Genomic DNA, 15,315 nt, shown 5'->3' on the forward strand with positions numbered 1-15,315 from the left:
TTGACTTTAAACTAAACATTATTTTTAGGTTGAGTAGAAATCTCCTGGGAACACATAGTGTGTTACAACAAAATGATTTTTTTTTCTCCTTTTGATATCCTGTATCAAATATTGCAGCATTTAGAAAAATATGATCATTATGATTTGCTTTCATAAAATCTACAGCGACTGTCTCATTACAGCTTAATTTCCAAAACATTTTGAAAGATTGCCACAGAGGACATTTTACTAATCATTTAGCTTTAACGGACAAAAATGTTAAAGACATTTCACAGCTCTTCTGTATGACACAATTTGATCTGTAATAATAATAATAATAATAATAATACCCCAGAGGCAATGATGACTTAAAGCAAGATATAATTGAGTTAAAATTAAACATGAGATTAGATATAAAAACATACTAAGAGGAGACAGATAATAATGAAAATAAAGATAAAATAATAATAAAAAAAAAAAAAATCCGGTCACAATATCTGCATAAAAAAGAATCAAAGCAATAAAAACAAAATAATAATAATAATAATAATAATTTTAGTCATAATAAAAAAAATATTATGACAGATATAGGGATAAAAAAACCCAAAGGATGCACTGAAACAAAAAAGGCTAACAAGTAAATTATTCCAGTGCGAGCAAATAGAACCACAAGTAAACCACAGAACCAGCAAAGGTCAACCTGCAAAGCTAAACTGTGTTTAACTCTTTGACTGTGCGACTGAGGAATGTTTTCATGAGGTGTCAGTCAGGTTCTGGAGGAACTTGCCGGGTGACATTCTGCTCATAGCTGTCTGCGTTCAGGAAGCATCACACGCCCTCCCAGGCTAACACATCATGCAACTTTTGAGGCTCAGTGAGCAAAATATTTTGTCCATAGAGAAGAGGAACGCTGATGTCGGTGTCTTCAAATCAAAATCAATGAGTCTGATGTTTAAACTCGAGCCAGGGGACATTTGCTGCTCATGTAGAAGAACGCTTTCATTTTGATCCACCGGTCAATGCAAGGACGCACTCCCTGGTCAACTTTAAGCAATCTTCAGGTCGGGTAAGAGAATTCACAAGCAGCAGTTTAAGTTTATTATTTATTTATTTTAATCAGCACTATAAAATGAATGTAATCTGATTATTTACACATCACTCCTTAATATATTGTTACAGTGGCTGATATGCTTTCCTCAAAATAAGGCCAATTTATTGCATTTCATAGTCATTTCATAATCTTCTGATCATTTGGCGATGGAGTAAAAGTACTGTGTGTATGATTCTCATGAATTTTGAGTGTAATATGGTTAAAATGAGCCATGAAATGCCCTAGGTGAACTTTACACTCTTAGTTTGTGCAAAAAAAATGTGTTTTATGGGAAGCTATAATCAAGGACATGTCACCGGTGAGTCATCCAGGGCAACTTAATAACCCAGGGGAAAATGTTTTTAGGGGTTTCGGGGAAGAAATAAATAACAGCAGTATATAAAGAGAGGAATATAAAATCTCATGTTGCATGTATCTTGTGGAATAAGCATTCTGTTTTGTCTTAGTCACAGCTGACCCACATGGAGGACAGAACAGAAAGTCCTGTAGCTGTGAAGGTGGAGGAACACTCTCGGTGTGTCATCCTGACCTACTTCCAGGGGGACATCAACAGCATGGTGGACGCTCACTTCACCCGCGCTCTCAGCAAAGTCTGCAAGGCCAAGGCACCCGTAGCCAAGACAAAAAAAATCCGAAAAACTATTAAACTGGGTAAGACCAAATCATCATTTTGCAATTCCCAAGTCTTTGCACACAAGTCCTGAGTCAAGACTGACATGTTCGGAGTCAAGTTCCAAGTGCTTTGAGTTTTCCTAAACAAGCCACAGCGTGCTTTTCACTAAATATCATGCCATCTTAACAACAGAGGTGAAATTTGCAAAAATGCTTTCTAAAATTTGTGTTTCTTTGTTAAAACTTGTTTGTTTGTTTCTTGGAAAGCAAAAGCTTCTAATCCCAACTTGTCAAATATCACTGCTTAGTCAGTGGACTTTCACGTCTACACATGACTCGTAAGGTACCCTCTTGCATCTGTTTCTGTGGTTGTGGGATGCTGTATCTATTAACACCTGTTACATGCATTGTCACTTTTGAAAATACACAGCAGGGAACAGGAAAAATCCAGTTTTTCTGTGTTATAGCACTGCCAAAGGTGTAAACTGACCCTGCCCTGAGGAGTATCACACCGCTGTGGAGGGTACCTTTTTGCATTGGTGTCTTTAAAACAAAGTGGATGTGGAAAATTAAGTGTCCAGTCACTAATAAATAGTGTTAATGTTAGGTGATTCAAGAAAGAAATTTAAATAAATTGATCTGTGGCAAACTTTTTAAATAAGAAACTTTTTAACCTTTGGGCTCGGGGGAAGGAATCAAGTTTTTTTCAAGTCAAAGAGATCAAATCCAAGTTTGGTCTTGAGTTACAGATATTAAAGCACAAGAGTTGCAAGTCTTTCTTGGTTTTGGCGAGCACACAAATCTAGAGTGTATGACCTATCTGACCTCAAACAGGCTGATCACTCATGAATCGGTTATCCTCACTATGTCGCTTCATTATTTGTCCTCTACAGAGGAAACCAGCACCTGTCAAGGGCCGACTGTTGACTGTTACTCAGAGTCACAGGTCCCTCCTGTAGCTGGACGTCTCATGAACTTCAGCCCTGCAGACGACCCTGCTGGCTCCTGGCACTCGTTCACAACAAGGGCAGGAGAGGGCCCAGGGTTGCCGCCCCTCGCCTACTCCCTGTCCCCAGAAGGGTTGAGTCTCACCGGACAGCAATATGCGACATCCCTGCTCAACCTCCTGCACAGTGACCGCGGTGAGATGGGACCCAGCATGGCCTCCAGCTCCAAGCCAGAGCTGAATCCCAGCTGGACCATGCCTCAAGGATTTAGAGACTCCGTGGACCCTGCTTTGGGCTTTGAACCTGGTAGGCCTTCAGCTGTCCTTTAATGAGACCTTTAACTTTCAAGGTGAAACTACTGACCATGGCATAGGTTTGGGGGAAGCAGGGGACAAGTCCTCTTCAATACTGAGAACATGTGCACCATTTGCCGAAAAAGTGCCAGCTACGGTTTTATTAAAAAGCAAAAAAAAAAAAATTACATCATATTCGTAGCACATTCACAACAATATTCACCTGTTTCTTACAGCCATGATGCATTATCACTCAAACAGACACATAGATAGGATTTAATTATGTGCCACGTTTATAAAAACATAGGAGCTAATAATTAGAAACAGGCAACTTATAATTATCTTTCCCATGTAGAGTTATTCATGATGTTTGTTAGATATGTAATTAATTGCATCTGTTCCTTACTTTTTTCTAGTAACTGCTCTTCTTATTCTGTAAAATTCTAAAATACACAAGCCTCAGTTTATTTTTACTCAGCATGCTTGATTACAAACTCAGAGCTGCTAGAAAATCATTTTGTCTCCTCTCTGTCAGGACGGCGTCTGGACAAGAAGGACTTGTACTGGTACTAAAGACAAAAAGAGAGAGAGAGAGAGCGACTGGAACAGCTTCAACTAAACCACATACTTGTGGCTCAGTAAAGCCGCCAGATTTTCTGCCCAGATGTCAGGTATTTTCTCGTCAAACAGGCGTCACAGAGTGTGATCCAAGAATACACACAGAAGAAAAACTGCAGCGCTTCCATTTCCAATTCTAAGTGAAATGACCTCAGCACGTCAGCACGCAGCCACTGGAACAACCTCTCTGAGAGGGAACAGTCTCTGACAAACCTGTTCTTCAACTCCTGCTCTCCTCTTGTAGATCTCAAAGCACTGTACGTGTTGTCGCTCCTGGTGGATGAAGGATATTTTCTTGTGCCTTTATCAGGCACTTATAGTGGACCTACACTTGTGTTGTCACAATACTGGAATTTCTAAATTGGATGCAATACCCAGTAAAATATCAATATTTAATAGCAGAGAAAAATTGACATTGAGGGCAAACAAGAAAAACTAATCTGACATTGGCAATATATATGTTTGTTTTTTTTTTACATTAACCCTTTCAAACTGGAGCATACTGGCTTGATTTCTTTATAAAACACTAGAGGGTGATAAGCAGCTTATAACAAGAAATGGCCCAAAAATTAACAAAAAAATTGTAAAAAGTTACAGGGAAATTACTGGAAAATAAGCAATAAATAATTAAAATCTAAAAATAAAAATAAAAAGAATGAGAGAAAATAAATAAATAAAGAGTGAAAGAAAGATAGAAAGAAAGAAAAATTGAATAAAAAAACAAAACAAACATTTTTTCAGTAGCATAATTTAAAATATATGGTTATAAAAATTATATATACAGTTTTCTGGACATTTTTCTTTCAACATTTTTCTCTTTTTCAATTTTGGATTTTCAAATCAATTCTTTATCTTTTACAATGCAGTTTGTGGGACATTTCTTGCCAAGTTGCAAATTATATTTTTCCCCTGTTTTTGTAAGACACAAACCAATTTTCTCAGGTTTCACAGGTTAAAATGAAAGTTAAAGGTGTCTGAATGCAGCACAAGAGAACTGATGTTGATCTGGGAGTTAAAGGTTTTAGGAAAACAATATTCTTCCACTGGTGGTGCAAATGTTCAAAAGCCTCTCAGACTGTCACACACTCAAACTACTACAAAGTGCAAGAAGTTTCCTTATTCCAGTAGATCCTTACTTATTATACATACATTTTTGTTTATATTTAACACTGACTTCAGCACAATAAATCATTGTTTTCTATCACAATAAACCCCCTTTAAATTGAGCTAAATTAAATTAATTAAGAGAGAGTTAACGGGGGCACTGCAGCAGTGTGTGTGTCAACTTCCTGTCTGTGAGAGGAGAGAGTGACGAAGTGTCAAAAGTATCAATATGGTGGAAAACAAGTGATGAAACTGTTTCAGATTTTCAGGATCAATATGTATCGATAAATTGATATGTTTCATAAGCCTACACCAGTGCATAGATCAGTATTACAGTAAGTTAAAGTGAGGAGATTTGTGAGTGTATAAATATTGTTGTTAATATCTTTCTACAGTTAATTTTTAAGCTTTAGTTGCTGAAAGAATATTTTATATATTCAAAACAATATAAAAAATGAAGGATAGTGATGTTTTTTAAAGGGTTTTCTTTTTTGCCTTTATTGGACGGGACAGCTACAGCATGAAAGGGAGAGAGAGGGGATAACATAGTGGGGCTCCCACTCTACCAGATAAGCTACTGGGCACCCTGGATAGTGATGTTTTGTAAATTACTTATTTTCTGTAATCTTGTATGTCATGCACTGTACAAAAATGTAATCAATTACTGATTTAAATAAAAAATCTGAGCAGACAAACAAAACATCTTAAACATCATTCAGTGTTTAACACTGATAGCTACTTAACATATCCATAATGTAAAACAAAATAATATACACCAGACAGCAAAGCACACAAAATGAACAGTATTGATACCCGATGATACACGGTACAAGATTTTTGCCATGCAAATACATAAAAGACATAAAGTATGATCAGTGGTGGAGTAAACTTATTCAAGTAACTTTAGTGTAATTTTGACATATTTACACTTTCCTTCAGTATTTCCATATTATGTTAAGATACACTTTATACTATACTATATTATATTATACAGTACTGCTCTTTACATCATTACATTATCTGATAGCTCTAGTTAGATCTACCACTTTTTAGACCAGTAGTTATCTAAAACACATGATGCATTATTATGGATTATACTTGACAACAGTATGAGATTGCTCAAATAAGCTTCACCTGATGCAACTACAACATTTAAGTAGCCTACATATTAATGTATCAGTGATGATGCAAACATATACAGTATAATGCTGACAGGGGCCATTCTGTATGACTATTTTTAATTTTGATATTTCGAGTTCATTTTGTTGCTAAAATTTTTGTTCTAAAATTTTAATTGCAGGACTTGCACTTGTGACGGAGTCTGTTTGTAGTGTGGTATTGCTACTTTCAAGTTCTCTCAAGTTTTAAGTATCAAGTCACTCAGTGCTTTCCAAACACAAGCATTTTTGCTAAGATTGTAGATGTATAATTAGATACCAACACCCAAGATGGTGCCTATGTGGTCCAACGAACTGCTCACTTGGCAAATATGCCAAAAAAGTTCCTGCAAGTTTTCGCTTGGCTCGTAGAATTTAAAAATGTGATGATGTCACAAGTTTTTAACCACTATTCTCCGAAAGTTTAAAAATATAAAACCTCCATGGATAAAAAATTCAAAATATGATGACCTTGTTTGCAGCACTGCTCATCCATGCATGAGACTACAAAATGCATTTTAATCACCCAAAAAAGCCCCACCAGAACAATCAATATGGGTTTAAGTGTGCTATTCTGGGAATATTTTAACTGCTCTACCTTACTGTCGGACAGCTTTTTCCGATGGTGAACTGAATCTTACTGTATGTGTACTCTCTCCAAAGCCCGACTTCATTAAACAAACCAGTAATTTTACCTCTCTGAAAACAGCAGCTGCCGGTGTACCGCTACCATTTGTGTATGTTGTTTTTAAAGGGTCAGTTCATATTTCAAGTATTTCTTGAATCAAACATTTTAATACATTCCCTACCACTACACACCCTTTATTACCTTAAAGTTATTGATATTATGGAAACCCAAGGTGCTCAATATTATGAAATAAAGAATTGCATGAAGATATATAGTGAAACTCCCAATCACATTCTGTAACTCTGCTCTGTCTGTCATAATTGGCGGACAAAGACTTGTTGAATGAGAATGGCCTTATGAAATGAAATTGTTGTTGGAGAAAATGGAGTTGTGGTATAAAATAGGACATTTTAAAAAACAGCTTGCAAAGGATGTTTCATAATGCCATGGTTATATTTGGTCTGAATCTGTTCCTACGATTCATGTCCTATACATTTATTCACTATTGAGCTCTTTAATTGACATTTTCCCCACAAAGTAGTTGGACAGACATGCTCCGCTGTGAGAAGTCTATGGACAAAATCCATTAGAGCTACATAAGAGTGCCACTCAGATGGTGAATTAATGAAGAGACAGTTTTACCAACAGGAACTGTGTGAGGTCGAGATGAGCTTCAAAGCGAGCTGTTTTTTGAGGACACACAATGCTCATCAGCATCATTAATTTGCTCCGCTCTATTCACCTTTTTGTTCCTTTAAGTCTTCACACATCCATGTAACCCTTAGAAGAAGACGGTGCCAAAGTAGCCTAATTAAAATTGTGAGGCCTACAGTGTGTTTTCAGTCGAACTTCAGAGATCTGCTGTCATTATTGGAACATGTTCACGCCTTGAGCTTGGCTCTGTCAACAAGAACTTTACCCGAAGCTTTGTGAGGAGGCCCATTACAGTCCTGCACCTAGATGGTGTTTTTTGAAAGGTGTTAATATTGGAAGTAGACGAGATAGGCTAGTTGAAGCTTATCTGACTTTAGATGCACCAGTTCAGAATGCAAGTAGGTCATGATCTAGTTAAGACCAGAACACTGGTCATTTTAACATAACCACATCTTTTTATCTTGTTATTCGAGGAAGAAACAAACCCAACATTAGCAGTATATAGCCATGCTAGACGCTCTGTTCGGCCAGCCAGTGGTGTATAGCAAGTACGCAACTCCACTACTTGATTCAAAGTAAATATACTCCTGGTCAAAATTTACTAAATACAAGTGGAAGATGTTGAGACAAATTATTACTTAAAGTATTTTTGCTTTTTTTAAACACATTGTTGTATATTGTCACAGTACATTTACAGAACCTAATGATTCACTAAATGCACTGACTTGGTTGTAGTAGCAAGGTTTTTTTTTTTTTGCTCCTCTTTTCTTTTAAATTTAATCTGACAAGATTTTAAAACTTGAAATCGAAACAATCATTACCAACAGGATATGCAGAGAACAACTATCAGCTTTAATTTGGACTAAAACATGTGGGCTGCTTTGATAACATTTGTAAATTCTACTAAACACAAAGTGCAGTTGAGGATGATGGAAAAGTTAATATGTATTGTTATGTTGCAGTTCAAAATGAGGACCTAAACACAGAGGAGCAGACAGGGAGGTGGTTTAAACAAAGAGCGAGCTTAAATGTGTCATTAAAAATCTCCAAAAACAGGCCAGCAACAAACTGAAAGTATAAAAGAAGTTTGAATCACAAGTAAACTGAAAACTAGAGTGACACTATGAACACAGGGATGAACTATGGGGAGAAATCCACAACAGAGACAGAGCTAAACATACAAAGTGACGAAGGACAGAGAAAGACATTGGTATATATACTCTGAAAACTTATCTCAAGAACAAGACACAACTGGAGTAGGACACAGGCAAAAGGAGGGAAACACAGAGATTGGCTAACAACATGGGTGTGGTAGGAAACTCTAGGGTGGACCAGACAAGACTAATACAGAGCAGGTGTGCAAGGAAGACTCTGGGAACAGAACTAACGAAACTGATGTACGACAGGCGTGACAGAAAACTGCCGAGAGACACAGGCAAAGGCAACACAAGACATGAAACATGAGGAGATAACCTTCAAAATAAATCAGGAAACAGACTGACCGTGGATAAAAACATATGTAGTGGAAGTCATTATTAATTATGTATTTTCACATATACTACACACTACTCTATATTTATATCTCTTGTCTTAATTTTTGTATGACTCAGCTAACTTAATGACACATTTTAGGTCACTGTAACAGGTTTGTGTTACTCTGGCTTCATCCTGGAACAAGGATATCTAAAGTTATGTAAATTAAACATGTTTTCTGATACCATGATCTGATGATTTTAAAGAATGGTTAAAAATCAGGATGAGTAGATCCAATGTCTGTTTAAACTGGTGTGTGAAAAAGGACTGGCCCCTATGAGAAGTTAATATCATATCTGTCAAACGTGGCATGCTTCAGATGCTTTGCATTGATTAAAGATCTTTAGATTTCTTACAATTACACCTCGGAGAAGTTTTATTTTGAGTTAAAAACTACACTTGCATATAACAAAGAAAACCACAAATAGAAAACCCTCAAACCAAAATCCCGGAGATCCATTTAAATGGAGTGTAATCTGTAAGCCAGCAGCAGCAACCACATAGTGGTTAGCTGACAAAACAGACAATAACGTCCGTTTACAGGACAAAAGCCATGGTAGCTTTCCTACTTGAGAAATAATTGCCTACATGGACAGTGATGTTCACTTTAAGCTTGAACAGCATTCAACAGTTTGCTGTTTTGTCTCCCTGTCTTTGTTTGTCACTAACAAATGATGGTGCTATAGGGGAGGTTACGGGGTTCCACAGAGTTATTGCAATTAATCCCCATGGGGACATCTTTACCAAATGTCATTACAATCTATCCAATATTTGTTAAAATATTTAAATCTCGACGAAGTGTTGGACAAAAAAAAACAACATGCCCTGTTTATTTTGTCATGTTAAAAGTGCGCTCTCCACACAAATAGATGACTAAAATGCAAAGCTTTGTTTTCTACTTTGGTCATTTAGACACTAAGACTAGGACTGTTTCTGATGTCTTACACACATTTATATCTAAACTGATACTGAGATTGGTCATCTGGAAACTGTCTGTGACTCACTTCTTAAAAGTGAGTCATAGACACGTGACGACAGTATCCGCATTTCACTGCAGACACCATTCATTTCCACAGATGGTGGAGACGTCTCCACGCAATGAGGGTGGATCATTGATGATGCTGTGTAAATACTTTCCTCTCATCTAGTACTGAATTATTGATGGATAGGTTATCAAATGTGCTTGTTTGCACTGTTCCTGAGGTGTCATAGACCCCAAGTCAAGAGCAGGCATTGGCGAAAAACATCTGTGCTCAGCGGTCAAACATCTCATAATCAGGCTGAGGACTTAACCAACACTTATATTAAAAAACGGAACAATGGAAAAACAGGGAGACACCTCTACTGTTATATCTGAGGAACATATCCTAAACATATTTGTTAGCAATAATCATGCACAAAAGCATGTGTGCATTGCATGCCTACATGGTCTATATATAGATTTCTTTATGCACTTTATAGACTACATATTGACATCTTCTCCCACGCTGGATCTGCACAATATTTACTCATTACCATATCTACCACCTGGCACACATAAGCAAAAAAAAGATGCAAGGAAAATTGCGTTTACACTCAAAACACTCACCTCATGTATTTGGTTAGGATTTTTAGCCTTAAAGGTGTCCAGACTCAGGTCAAAAACATCCACAGTTTTTATAGAACACACTTTTGCCAAATCTAAGAAAGTCCTCATCTCTGCTGTTTCCTTCCTTCATCTGTAGCTAACATCCAGATGCAAAAAGCCAGTCCCCATATCTGACCCACTCCTGCCCAAAAGGCACCTTGGTCACTGATCTGAGGTGCTGGTTTCACCGATTCATTCTGACCATGTATGATGTGGGAATGAGTGCTACCACAGCACTCTCCTCAGGAGAGAAAGTAGAATCTCCTGCAAATTACTTCCTGCAGTGTGAATTACAGCATCAGTAGCAGGTCATACTCCATCCCCATCTGGTTTGGGGGACCTCAGAATTACATCTCTGCTCTTTGCAGATGATGTGGTTCTGTTGGCTTCATCACGTTACCCCGTTCCCCCCAGTTAGAGGTTTTCCGAGCATGTCCGACTGGTAAGAGGCCCTGGGGCAGATCCAGAACATGCTGGAGGGAATATATATCTTGTCTGGCCTGGGAATGCCTTGGGGGTTCTCCAGGAGGAGCTGGAAGGCGTTGCTGGGGGAAGGGGCGTCTGGAGTGCTTTGCTCAGCCTGCTGCCCCCGCGACCCAGCCTCAGAAAAAACGACAACAATGGATGGATATACAGATATTCACTGTCCCCTTGATGATTTCAACAAATTTTGGTGATCCTGCGACCCTTCCTGTAGCGCCACCTTGAGGCTGACATTTGTGGATTTGAGTGAAATGTCTCGACAACTATCACAGGGGTTGTTCTCAAATTTGGTACACACGTTCACTTAGGATGAAATAAGTTTAGTGATGCCTTAACTTTTCATCCTGAACTGTCATCATTTCATATTTTCATTTTGTTTAATACTTCATGTCGCTGTTGAAGTCTCAGCTATACTTGGTGTTCAGTGCTAATTTAAGCATGCTGCGCTTGAACCACTGAATGTGGGTGTTTTTAACCGACCCGTCCCTGCTTTTCCAGTCACTTTTGTGCCACCAAACATGGATGAAATTTTGGTCATCAGCATGAAGCTCAAACAATCACTGTCCCCAAATATACAGCCAAACAGAGCAGCTAACATGGCTGTTGATCTCTTGTTATTAACTTTTGTGACCCAGACTCTAGTCCTGGGTTGACGGTGTTAAATCACGCTAGTATATGTACTAAATATAAAAACAGAAGAATTAAATATTTAGATGTGTTTTACTTTGCATTACAATTTTGTATAACATATAGCCTATGATCCTTTTCTAAGTTTAGATAGGCCTACTGACCAGCTGCTTCTTTTTAACTCCTTCCAATTTCTTAATAAAACCAAGAAAGAGGAGCACATCAGTTCTCAGAGCTTTGCTTCACATGAATCATTAAATCAATGATTTCAAGATACTATAAATAAAAAAGCACTGAAGTTTCTATGCACTGCGGTTTTGTAATAAACTTCAAGAACACCTTAAAAGCCCCCTGTTTATCGTTGCTTTTCCTGAGGTCATTATTCTTAATCTTCTACACTTTGAATATAAATAAATGTGCTTTGAAAAAATGTTTTGGGATGTATAGAAGTTAAAAGTACAATCATGATGTTATGATGTTACAGTGAGGTCTGTGTGGTAGCTTGGCTAAAAAGTAGAGTTAGTTATGATTACTTGCAATTATAAAATGATTCACTTGACATTTTATAGCCTTTTCATACTTCTATTATTCAGAAACCATCTGATATAATACACCTATGGAACAAAGGGCTACATGTAAATGATACAAACTACCCACGACTTTCTGTCCTATCACTATTCATATGGTAATTTGTCATTTGACAGTACTGGAAACTTATTGATGATGGTATTTGACATACTGCGGTCATTAGGAAACTATAATTAACTGTCCTGGAAGCAGCACTTGTTTCCTGCTAAATCACACCAACATCATTGTCTGACATATCAGAGCCAACTAGGACAATAAACGCTTGACAAAACATTTCTGTAATTTCATCTCACTCTGTAGCTCTGTCTTTTTACACACTGTATTGGTCTTTGTCTGCAATGATGTAGCTCTCACAGTCGTTTTATTACTAATTTAACTCTCCACTCTCTAACCTTTCCTTCCGTCTCGCCCAATATCTTTCTATTGATTCTCTCTGTATGTCTTTTAAAGGTTACAAACTTAACAAGTAGATTGATAAAGAAATTTAGTTTTGCTATTTGCTGTAGAATTTATCTTCTCTTATGCAAAGTAATGTGACAAAGGATTTGTTTCTTTTTACCTCTTCTAATTAAAACAAATTGCCAGATTGTAAATCAATATTCAGTAAGAGTTTAACTTTGTCTTTTGGAGAGATACAGTTAAATCTGTCGCTCTTTGTACTTCTTTTATATTACGGGCTGACCTTTTGAAGAATTCCAATTTAATGCACATGCCATAATCTTCAACTGGTAAGATAGTAAAGAGATACTAAATTATTTTCGAATAGTTTCCTACTGTTGGCTCGCTGCAGATACAAAAGTAAATGACAAGGAGTTTCGCATACAGTGCAGAGGGTAAATCTGAAGCAAAGCCCTGCAGTTCTCCAACTATAAATCAGTATAACAGAGCCGCCAATTAGGAGAATACTTCATTCCCACTTTGTCTTATAGGCTCAAATGGAGGCAGTGGTTCAAAAAAAGAATCAGGTGCAAAAGACGAAGCAAAGCCATGGATTTAAAGGGCTTCTCGTGAACAGTGTAATATTCCTGCTGGTGTCTTTTCTTGAAATATTATAAACAGCAGATTGACAGCATGTGTGGAGGAGGAAGAGCAGACAATTCGCATCTTTCCAGAAGGCAGGTATGAATTCAGCAGCCATACAGCCTTTGAACTATAATCCCTCTTCTTCCCTTGTGGTCGGCATAATCAGGCTGATCTGAAGCACATATGTGGGGAAAAGAATGAGACTATAAGGTCTGCACTGACTTACCATTAAGCTTCCATGAGTCAGTGATGCTGATGGCAAAGAGTGAGCATTAGGTGTTCATGCTTCCAGCTGACACCAGTGACCAAAGCAATTGATATTTTCTCAGATCTCCCTTGTGACGATGGCGTCAAAGAGCAGAATGATGTCAGTCCTTCATGTGTCCATCGCAATTGTGAGAATTTACGAGTGAATAAGTGTAGAATTTAGAAGGGACGCAGCAGGCATGTTCCCCTAAATATTCAGAACATGAAAATAGCAGAGGACTTTCATTTTGACAAAAATGAAAGCAATTTAAACCATAAATTGGTACAAAAAGGGCAAGAATTGGTGCTGAAAAATTCACCAGAATGCAGATATTGAAGTGTTTGATGCTTAAAATGTTCTAGCGGAGGACCCATGCCATTGTCTGAGTGTATTTTATCTTTTTTTTAGTAAGACAGTGTCTCTCTTTGCAGCATTATGTGACATGAGGCATTTCATGTGCGCACAGACATTTAGGAAGTGAGTGTGCAGTGTGTTAGTATCAGGTAAAAGTAATAAGGACTTTCATTTACTTTACTTTATTTAATCTTGGTCTCATTTGTTTAGTGACTGCATTTTGCTTTGGTATTAAAGGGGCCATACTGGTGTTCTTGCACATTTAAGACCACGGTTGCTTTTTGCTGCATCTGTTTTCACTTTTGATGTAAAGAATTCATTTTAATGCAGCTGGATGTGCAAATGTCACTGCATCAACATGCAACAGTAACTAAACTCCGACAACTCAGACTAAGATCACCAAACTCCAGTGAGTTTCAAATCTCTGTAAGTTCACACTATGCAGAAATGAATGGGAACTAAAAAGCATGAAGGTTCTGTTTCAACATTTTGGGGGACGTATTATGTGAGGGGTCTGGACAGTGGTGCAGTGGTACTTGATGTGTTGACTGTACTACTAGGTAGATGGATACGTCACAGAGGAGGAAGTGTATATACTCGTTAATATATTCCAAAAAATTTTTTGCTGATAGGTGGGCATATGTAATTTTGAGCATAAAGCACTTTGTTTTTTATTTTCTGATGAATTTTTGTGCACCAGTTTGTACCTTTTCTGCATCTATTTTTGGTGGAAATGTCATTCTGCTTCAATTGTATATAATTTCTTCCTTTTCTCTCTTTTTTATGGCAGATTACAAACATTGCTGTTGTTGCATGCAGTCACCACCTACTTAAATGGAGGCATTGTTTCTTCTATGAATTGTGTTGTAGCAGTTTGTCAAAATAACCTTAAGTCATCAGCTGCTTTCATGTTTTTGTAATGCACATGGGCTGAAAAATTGAGGGAGATGTGTCCAGAGGTATGGGGGTAGCTGATGAGGGGGTGTTGATGGATAGGTTACATGGATAAAGTTGGCACTCTACTATATATTTCTATGGCTATATGGCTGACGGGTGGATATACTGTAAATGACCAGAAAAGAAGGTCAGTATATCCCATATACAAGCACATAACCTCGACTACACTACTGCACATGTCCCTGCCAGCTGGCCACAAACATCATTAGACATTGACATTAGGTTGTGACATCAATTGGCCAAAATCAATATCAGGATGTCTAATGCCAATGTCAGCTGGACATAGAATACTAACAGAAGATGATGTTAATATTTTGTTGGTTTTGAGTAACCACAAGCCATTGTCTTCCTAATGTTTCACGACAAAGTCATTTTGACGTAGAATAACGACATTTAGTTGTGGGTTATGGAGACCAAAACCCAACATCTGCAAAGCACAAAGTTACCGTTCAAACTACGAAAACCTTCTAACAATGTTGGAAATTTTAAATATTGTCAACGTGATTTTCATCCCAACCAAAATTAAATATCTGTCCAACATAAGTGTTAAGCGTTTTTCTGACATCATATTGATGACACTTGGGTAGTGTCCCCCCCCCAAAATCTACACCAATGGTAACTAGTGGATGTCTAGAAGGACAGTTTGGAAAATATTTAATAAAATCTAAATAGGAAAAAACATTTTTTTAAAAAACTGGAATATTCCTTTAAAGTTGTTTAGTTTGCAATACAGAAAAAAGTGCTGAACAAGTGTGAAATTTCTTTGTTGTTCA

At 37.4% G+C, this 15,315-nt stretch overlaps 1 protein-coding gene across 1 annotated transcript; it reads left to right on the forward strand.

The window, feature by feature from the left end:
- Positions 1–795: 795 nt before the first annotated feature.
- vgll1l (vestigial like family member 1-like) lies at positions 796–5,364 on the forward strand. Its single transcript, XM_042493937.2, has 4 exons — positions 796–1,045; positions 1,537–1,741; positions 2,596–2,955; positions 3,478–5,364. The coding sequence occupies exons 2-4, from the start codon at positions 1,552–1,554 to the stop codon at positions 3,513–3,515; spliced, it is 588 nt and encodes a 195-aa protein (XP_042349871.2). The 5' UTR covers positions 796–1,045; positions 1,537–1,551; the 3' UTR covers positions 3,516–5,364.
- The last annotated feature ends 9,951 nt before the right edge of the window (positions 5,365–15,315 follow it).

Source organism: Plectropomus leopardus, chromosome 8, assembly GCF_026936395.1.
Source record: "Plectropomus leopardus strain MGB_pleo_1.0 chromosome 8, ASM2693639v1, whole genome shotgun sequence".
In the NCBI taxonomy this organism is placed as follows: Eukaryota; Metazoa; Chordata; class Actinopteri; order Perciformes; family Serranidae; genus Plectropomus; species Plectropomus leopardus.

What these genes read in the sequence shown, in the direction of transcription:
- vgll1l (XM_042493937.2), top strand. Translation starts at nt 1,552, where the DNA reads ATGGAGGACAGAACAGAAAGTCCTGTAGCTGTGAAGGTGGAGGAACAC. An exon ending in CCGAAAAACTATTAAACTGG is followed by an intron (nt 1,742 to 2,595) that starts GTAAGACCAAAT and finishes TGTCCTCTACAG; the next exon opens with AGGAAACCAGCACCTGTCAA. An exon ending in TGCTTTGGGCTTTGAACCTG is followed by an intron (nt 2,956 to 3,477) that starts GTAGGCCTTCAG and finishes CCTCTCTGTCAG; the next exon opens with GACGGCGTCTGGACAAGAAG.